The sequence below is a fragment of the Hyla sarda genome, chromosome 9 (genome assembly GCF_029499605.1).
Source record: "Hyla sarda isolate aHylSar1 chromosome 9, aHylSar1.hap1, whole genome shotgun sequence".
Taxonomy (NCBI): domain Eukaryota; kingdom Metazoa; phylum Chordata; class Amphibia; order Anura; family Hylidae; genus Hyla; species Hyla sarda.
In genome coordinates this window covers 14719547-14728932 of record NC_079197.1, presented here as the reverse complement: position 1 = coordinate 14728932, position 9386 = coordinate 14719547, and the positions used below count along the sequence as shown (strand labels likewise).

At 42.9% G+C, this 9386-nt stretch overlaps 1 protein-coding gene across 3 annotated transcripts in view; it reads right to left on the bottom strand.

The window, feature by feature from the left end:
• Positions 1-311: 311 nt before the first annotated feature.
• Positions 312-9386, bottom strand: part of LOC130290915 (glycosyltransferase family 92 protein F13G3.3-like) — an 11408-nt gene continuing 2333 nt past the window's right edge. For 2 of the 3 annotated variants that reach the window (XM_056539129.1, XM_056539128.1), the window contains exon 2: positions 312-2184. In XM_056539129.1, coding sequence (XP_056395104.1) covers positions 897-2159 — 1263 coding nt within the window. In that variant the 5' untranslated portion in view covers positions 2160-2184 and the 3' untranslated portion in view covers positions 312-896. Of the gene's footprint in view, positions 2185-2386; positions 2468-9386 lie in introns of all 3 variants that reach the window. The other variant, XM_056539130.1, reaches the window with a different exon arrangement.

The window sequence follows — 9386 nt, the reverse complement described above, 5'->3', positions numbered from 1 at the left end:
AGCATTTTGTAGCGACAAGCTTTCGGATTCCTCCCTTTATCAAGTCCAAAGCAAACCCCTGCATATTGGGGAGATGTAACCTGTGTCTTCTGCTTGTGAGCTTAGATTTGCTTTGGACTTGATAAAGGGAGGAATCCCGAAAGCTTCTCTACAAAATTCTGTTAGTCCAATAAAAAAGGTTATTACAAGATACTGCAACATTTTATGATTTGCATCACTGGACTAATACGGCTACTCAAATTTACTACATTATCTCTGTAAAAAGTAAAAAATAAATCACAATTATATATATATATTGTATTTCAATGCAGACATTATTACATCTATACAGGAAAAGGTGGTTGGAATTAATAAAGAAGAAAATCTTACTGGCGAGTGCCGTCTCTATCTCTTACTGTATTAAAAAAAAAATGAATATAAACATTCTGGAAGAACTATGGAAATATTGGCCCAGATTTATCAAACTATGTGAGAGAAAAAATAAGAGAGATTTTACCACAGCAGCCAATCACAGCTCAGGTTTCACTTTACCTCAGCTTGTTAGCTGAGCTGTGATTGGTCGCTGTGGGAAAATCTCTCTATATTTTCTCTAACACAGTTTGATAAATCTGGGCCATTGTCTCTATGCCTGGTATTACTTATAGGGGAGATTTATCAAAACCCGTCCAGAGGAAAAGTTGCTGAGTTGCCCATAGCAACCAATCAGATCGCTTCTTTCATTTTTGAAAAGGCCTCTAAAAAATGAAAGAAGCGATCTGATTGGTTGCTATGGGAAACTCAGCAATTTTTCCTCTAGACAGGTTTTGATAAATCTCCCCCATAGATATTATACCCTGTATTTCAGACGGTGGGTATAATTCAGCTACTCTGGCGCCTTGATGTAGGAAGCATGGATTTCAGTGATAGTTCAGTTGCCTTAAAACCGTGTTCACATTTGTAATAAGAGAAGAATTATATTTCCATATAGTTGTGTCTTTTATCAGGGATGTCTGTGGGAGATTTGGTGTCACTGGTGTCCGGCAATGGTGAAGGCCTACAATGTGATTGGGAACATCAACACTTGGCCTATAAGTTTTTGATGCGGAGTGAACTGAAATCTGAATGACTTTGCGGGGGTTGACTATCATCTTATGGTTGTTGTAGGTATTTGGCCTTTCTGGCTCGTAGTGTATCACCTGTAGAATATTGATTCCCGGAACACTTTTAGGGAATGCTGTCTCAAAATCAGGAACGGTGATGGTATTGGGGTAGTAATGGTTTTCTATCAAGTACACAGCTGTATCAGGATAGTCTTTCTCCAAAGTGTCCATCATGGCGTCCCAGGTTTTGTGGAGTCTCGGCAGGATGATTTCATCCATATCGTTGAAGGTGACATATCGACTTTTGTACATGTTTCTGTACAGACAATCGCTCAGAGCTGCGATCTGCCCGTAATATCCAATTTGGTTTTCAGGGTTCATACTTGGGTACCAGGCGTCAGATGTTCTTAAATATTTGTCTATTGGCCAAGGAACAATCTCTACAATTCCTTCTGATACATAATAATCCAGAACTTGTCCAATGGCCTTACTGCAGCCATTCTTGTAGATGACCACCTTCTGGGCTCCTAGAAGACGATACATCTCCATGGTCTGGATAAATTGCAATACGTTCTCCTGCTTTCCGAACATTGTAGAAATGCACACTGTGAAGGTTGCCGAGAAAGGCTGAGGTTGGAGGTTCTTGATCTCAAACATGGGAATATGACTTGTATTTTCTATGTCGGACCAGTGGATGGAGATGTGGTGAGAATGACAGTAAGGCATGGGGCAGATCACATCTGCTGGACCGTAATGAAAATCAAACCATTTGGAGTGAACCTCTATTGTTGCTTTTACCGGAACACTTTTAGAGCCATTTAGACAGTAAAACCTACAATATAGCTCTGTCACGTCTTCGCCTTTGATGACGGTCAACACACGCACTCTCCTGGACTCTCTGCCATCATAATAAGCTGAAATGACAAAGATTTTATTGTTTTCTAGTGGGGTGATCGTGTCTGTGGAAATGTTCCAGTACCTTGGTCCTGCTTCTTTCCCTGGTATACGATGATAATAAGTAGAAATCATAAATATGACGCTAAGCATCAAAACAGTCAAATACCCCTTCATATTGTCCATAGGGGAATGCCCAAAAATAATATGTCTGCAAAAAAAAAAAAATCCAAATATTTAGTATGGAATAGGGGCGGAAGTATAAAGCTAGTTCAAAGAAGAAGTTGAGAAACTGACCACCCAGTTAGGTTATTGCTATGTATGCGACTAGGTTGACTTTTACTACCAGTTGTATTATAATTTGTTAGTACTAGTTGGTTAAAATAATAACCTTGGTCAGAATAGTATCTAACCTGGTACGGGCAGCTTTGCTTTCTCCATAATCCTCATAGTCCCTTTGATATAGACTTCTCCATTATGTTTTGTGGACAAAACTATGTCAGAGTAGATAAGAAGAACCAGATCCAACAGATGTGTCAAAAATATTAGACTTTGTCATCAATTTATTGAGGAAAATGATACAATATCATATATATATATATATATATATATATATATATATATATATATTTAACACAGTCTGCCCTTTAAAGCTAACTTAGCTAGTGTACGCCACTAAGGGTTTGAAAAGCACCTACATGGACTTGGCTCTATAGCGCTTCATTAGTTTAAGGGGTACTCTGAGGGAAAAAAAATTTATAATCAACTGGTGGCAGAAAGTTATACAGATTTGTAATAAATTCTATATAAAAATCTTAAAGGAAAACAGTCATCTGTTCACCCACACTAAACCTAATACACTAGGTTATAGTGCGGGTGAACAGGAGACCGATGAGGAGTTCATGGGTTAAATACGTACCTGCACTCCGGCGATCTGTCCCTCCGAAGATCGGCATCCATCGGCTCATTTTGAATATTCATCGTCTCGGGCCACATGAGCGCTTAGTTGGCGCATCGCTAACCTGACCCGCGACAATGGATATTCAAATTGTCAATGCAGTACTGACAGCTATAGTTTAGAGATGTACTGCTGTATACTATGCACAAACAAGATACAGCAGCCGGCACTGCCCAGATCCAAATCCTTCAAATCACCAAAATCCTGGATATGGTCTCAACCAGAGGGATCCGGTAGATAGTGGTGCTCAAACCTCTTAGATAACAAGCAGAAAAGTCCTATGTGGAACTGTAGAAAATGAGGGGCACTTACCGACAGGTCGTGCAATATATGGTTCCTTTAATTCATTTCACATATAACAAACAGGACGATCCAGACAGACGGCCAGAGCAGCCGCCTCCAGACGCCTCTTGTGGTCGCACGTCAGACCTCACCTGTGGTTTTTCTTATAGGACGTATAAGATATGGCACTCATTTTCCTGGTACAGTGGAATGGAAATGTTCTCTTTTTTTATATACTGTATATAGAATTGTTCACATGGATATGACAAATGTACAAGTTGTCTGACTGTGCAGGAGATCGCGCAGAAAAACTTCTACTAACTGACTGTTTCGGCTACTGGTTCTATAACGTCTCACTCCCTTTTTCTCCATTCTTTCATTTACATCCATTCTGTGGCCTTTCTTCGCTTCTTCCTCCTTTCTAGCTGCTTCCATCTTTCCTTCTTCCTTCCCTTCCCCACTTTCTTCTTCTTTCCTCCCTCCTTCTTTTATCTTTTATTCCCATTCTTCCTCCATCCGTCACGTCTTTCCTTTCCTCCCTGCCCATCTCCCTTCTTTCATACCTTCCTTGCCGTCACTCTTGTGCCCCTTTCTTCTAACAATTGTCCAGGTATTTAGTTCTATAAACCAAGAACATTGTCTATTATGGTCACAGGGCCTCCTATAAACACTTCACACATTCATCTTCTGGGGTGTTTATATGTTTGGGCATCCTTCCTGGACTCATTGTACCTCCCCCTGGCACCCCCGTTCCCCCTCCCCATCACCTGCACCTCCCCTGCTGATGCCATGGTGATTAAAAAAACAAACAAACACATTTACTCACCTATATAGCAGGCAGGGATCTCCTCGACAGTACAAGCTGGCTGCGTTATACAGTGCAGGCGCCGATGAGTGATGTCATTGCCGCCTGCACTGCGTTGGGGCAGAGTTCACAGGTCTCCTCTCAGTGAAGCCGCGGGTCCTGTGGCTCACACTGAGAGGAGGCTTTGTCTGCGTGTGCGCACACAGCTTAAAGCGGCGCTCATTGCCTGGGGATCCGGGACAGATGTCTCGGATCCCCATTAGCGAGTGGAGTGAACTCTTCTCCGCCCGGGACCCCGTGTGCCACTCAAAAGCACCCCACGTGCCACGTGTTGCCGACCCCTGGGATAGGGGGATAAGATGTCTAGTTCAGCAACGGAGGCTCGTGATGTCACGGCCGTGCCCCGCTCATGATGTCACGGCCACGCCCCCTCAATGCAAGTCTATGGGAGGGGGCGTGACGGCCGTCACGCCCCCTCCCATAGACTTGCATTGAGGGGGCATGGCAGTGACGTCACGAGCCTTGATCACCAGTCATCCGGCACAGAGCCAACTTTGCTCCGTGCACTGGGTGCAGGGCCGGTTTTAGATTGTGTGGCCCTGTGCAAAATTAAAAATACGGCCTCCGAATTGCGTGACCAAAGATTTTCCTGGTTTCCTCTGTTTTGTGATACAGAATACACAGCATTAGGTTACTGATCACGCACCATGTGAATACGGCTTGAGATCCCAATAAGGGGAAAAGCATCAAAGGCCATAACATAAACGTATCAGGGTCCAAATCTAAGATCTATCGTAAATATTTTCTGTGTTTAAGAGAACGTTCACCCGTTCATAACTAGCAGTAAGTTTCCACTGGGAGTTACTCTACCATTCCCTTGTTTGGGTACATGTACAGTCCGCAATATTGGAAGATTTGCAGACCCGTTGAAATGAATGGTAGCGTAACCCGCAGTAGGAACTTTAACTAACTTTTCACCGCTCCCCTGGTGCCGCCAATATCGCAGTCCCGTCCTTCGGCCCCAGTCTTCTTCTGGCTTTTGGTGCCCGATTAAAATAATATATAATGTTAATGATCCCGTACAGTGAACAGCTTATACGTAAAGAAACAAACAGCCTCAAATTGCTGCTTTTTGGTCACATTAGAAAATGAAATAAAAAGTGATCAAAAAGTCACATATGTACAAAAGTGAAACCAATAAAAACTACACATAAACAGTGCAAAAAACAACCCTCCTACATCTCCGTACATCTCCTGTACGGGGCCCCTACAGCCCGCGGGAAGGAGGCGTGTTGACCCCACTTCTGACACAGAGACATAAAAAAGCAAGACGACATTTTGCCAAAATGAAGTTGAGTAACCAAAATCCTTCTGGAAAAACGTCTGTGGACTGATGAGACAATGGAGCTTTTTGGTAAAGCACATGATTCTACTGTTTACCGAAAACGGAATGAGGCCTACAAAGAAAAGAACACAGTACCTACAGTGAAATATGGTGGAGGTCAATGATGTTTTGGGTTGTTTTGCCGCCTCTGGCACTGGGGCCCTTGAATGTGTACAAGACATCATGAAATCTGAGGATTAACAACGGATTTTGGGTCGCACAGTACAGCCCAGTGTCAGAAAGCTGGGTTTGTGTCCAAGATCTTGGGTCTTCCAGCAGGACAATGACCCCAAACATACATCAAAAATCACAAGAAAGGGAAGTCAACAAAGCGCTGGAGAGTTCTGAAGCGGCCAGCAATGAAATATCAGATTTCACCATGTATAACTTGTGGATAAACGTTCTATATGGTAAAATTCCCGGGGAGATGTTCCTGCCCGCAGGGATGGGGAGGATATGTAGTTTAAATGTTTCCCTCGCCGTCCCTGTAAGTAGTGGTCTGGGAGTGGAACTATACTCACCTAGTCCCTCTTCTCCGGCTGTAAGCACCGCCCCTTCAGTGTGATTGACACGCCCCTCAAGCAGAGCAGACTGGGCTGTCAATAATGCTGAGGGGGTGTGATTACAGCCAAAGAAGATGGGACTAGGTGAGTATATAGGGGACTAGGTGAGTATAGAGGACTACTTACAGGCCTTTGGGGGACACTTTTAAACTTCATATCCTCTCCATCGCTGCGGGCAGGAATGTCTCCTAGGGAACCTATATGTAATGTGTTGCCACAAGTTACATATGGTAAAATCTGTTCACAGGTTAACTTTAACAGTATGAAATGCATGGCAAACTCTAAGCAAAATAAACATTTGTTTCTTTTTTTTATTTTATTTTCGATAAAGATTTAAATGAGCACTGTCACTTTAAAAAAAAACTAAAAACTTTTGACATGTTGTAGAAACATGCCAAACGTTTTGATCATTTGGGGTCTGAGTGTTCGGCCCCTGAACAATCGCACAAATGAGCCGGGAGATGAGCGGGCCAAGCGAGACAAAATCAGAATCACAAATGCCCAAAGGGCACGAAAAACTTCTCCCCCAACTGGCCCTAGTGGCCAGAATGGGAACTGCAAGATTTCAGGATTGTTTTTAAAAACAGAAATTTAAAATCATATATAACAGTGGTCTCCAACCTGCGGACCTCCAGATGTTGCAAAACTACAACTCCCAGCATGCCCGGACAGCCGACGGCTGTCCGGGCATGCTGGGAGTTGTAGTTTTGCAACATCTGGAGGTCCGCAGGTTGAAGACCACTGATATACAACATTACTAAAGAGTCTTTCAAAATTTGGTTAACATAAAAAACATGATTTAAAGGGGTACTCCGGTGGAAAACGTATTTTCTTTAAATCGACTGGTGTCAGAAAGTTAAACAGATTTGTAAATGACTTCTATTAAAAAAAATCATAATCCTTCCGGTAATTATTAGCTACTGAATACTACAGAAAAAATACTTTGCTTTTTGGAACACAGAGCTCTCTGCTGACATCACCAGCACAGTGCTCTCTGCTGACATCTCTGTCCATTTTAGGAATTGTCCAGAGTAGGATAAAATCCCCATAGAAAACATATGCTGCTGTGGACATTTCCTAAAATGGACAGAGATGTCAGCAGAGAGCACTGTGGTCATGATGTCAGCAGAGAGCACTGTGTTCCAAAAAGAAAAGAATTTCCTCTGTAGTATTCAGCAGCTGATAAGTACTGGAAGGATTAAGATTTTTTAATAGAAGTAATTTACAAATTTGTTTTAACTTTCTGGCACCAGTTCCGGAGTACCCCTCCCCTTTAAACAATGGGTCATTTTTTGAAGACACATTCCCTTTAATCAGGAACACCATATCCCAGTATTGGTATTTGATAGAAGGGGACCCCGATCTCTGGCCTAAAGACCCATTGTTTCATATAGGCTGAAACGTAACAATAAGGGCTCATCCACACTGAGGACATTTTGCTGCGGTATTTAAATTGTTTTCAGTGGGATTCTGCTGCAACGTGCACGTGACGGAATTTCCACGGCCAAAATCCGCCACCGAAATCCTGATTCTGGCCTCCGTAGAAAGAACTGACATGTCAAATCTTTTAGCGAAATCCGCTCGGAAATCTATTGCCGTCTATGGAGACTGCGCATTTCCAAGGGGTCACAGAGTCGGCTCGTTCAACAGGTGCCCGCTACTTGGGGAATTTCCGCCCAATGTTTCTGGGCAGACGTTCTGCAAATATGTAAACATAGCCTAAGAGAATATTTCCGTTCCATTGAGAAAAGATCGCCACATATTATACTGCATATTAGAGAAATACAGTGGTCCCTCAAGTTACAATATTGATTGGTTCCAGGACGACCATTGTATGTTGAAACCATTGTATGTTGAGACCAGAACTCTATGGAAACCTGGGAATTGGTTCTGGAGCCACCAAAATGTCATCCAAAAATAGGAAAAAGTGAGGATTAAAGAAAAATAAGTAGATAACTAATATAGATAAAGCAAATCCTTACATATAAAAGTAATAAAGATCTGCTGGGAGCTGTAATCACTGTCTGTTTCAGTGTTTCCCAACCAGGGTGCCTCCAGCAGTTGCAAAACTACAACTCCCAGCATGCCGTTGGCTGTCCGGGCATGCTGGGAGTTGTAGTTTTGCAACAGCTGGAGGCACCCTGGTTGGGAAACAATGGTTTATGTAGAGGACAGGAGCTTCTTCAGGGTCCTATACAGTACACACAGTGTCCCAAATGGAGCCGCCCTCACCTGGTGTCCAAAGGAGCAGATAATCCTGGCACAGATAAAGAGTAGTACAGAACTTGTAGTTCCTCCCTGTACTGTAGGGGGCGCTACCAGACACCAGTCAGTGCATACACTTCAGTAATACAGGTAAAGAGTAGTACAGAACATGTAATACCTCCCTGTACTGTAGGGGGTGCTACCAGACACCATTCAGTGCATACACTTCACTAATACAGGTAAAGAGTACAGAACATGTAATACCACCCTGTACTGTAGGGGGAGCTTCCAGACACCAGTCAGTGCATACACTTCAGTAATACAGATAAAGAGTAGTACAGAACATGTAATACCTCCCTGTACTGTAGGGGGCGCTACCAGACACCAGTCAGTGCATAAACTTCAGTAATACAGGTAAAGAGTAGTACAGAACTTGTAGTTCCTCCCTGTACTGTAGGGGCGCTATCAGACACCAGTCAGTGCATGCACTTCAGTAATACAGGTAAAGAGTAGTACAGAACATGTAATACCTTCCTGTACTGTAGGGGGCGCTACCAGACTCCAGTCAGTGCATACACTTCACTAATACAGGTAAAGAGTAGTACAGAACATGTAATACCACCCTGTACTGTAGGGGGCGCTACCAGACACCAGTCAGTGCATACACTTCAGTAATACAGATAAAGAGTAGTACAGAACATGTAATACCTCCCTGTACTGTAGGGGGCACTATCAGACACCAGTCAGTGCATGCACTTCAGTAATACAGGTAAAGAGTAGTACAGAACTTGTAGTTCCTCCCTGTACTGTAGGGGCGCTATCAGACACCAGTCAGTGCATGCACTTCAGTAATACAGGTAAAGAGTAGTACAGAACATGTAATACCACCCTGTACTGTAGGGGGCGCTACCAGACACCAGTCAGTGCATACACTTCAGTAATACAGATAAAGAGTAGTACAGAACATGTAATACCTCCCTGTACTGTAGGGGGCGCTACCAGACACCAGTCAGTGCATAAACTTCAGTAATACAGGTAAAGAGTAGTACAGAACATGTAATACCTTCCTGTACCAAATGGTGCTGGTGTGGTTAAAAAAAAAAAAAAACTAACGAAAAAAAACGAATTCTGTAGAGTTGCAAATTCTGGTCACCATGCTAAATAAAAATGATCAAAAGGTGACATGTATTTTTATTTTATTTTTTTTGTTCCTCTC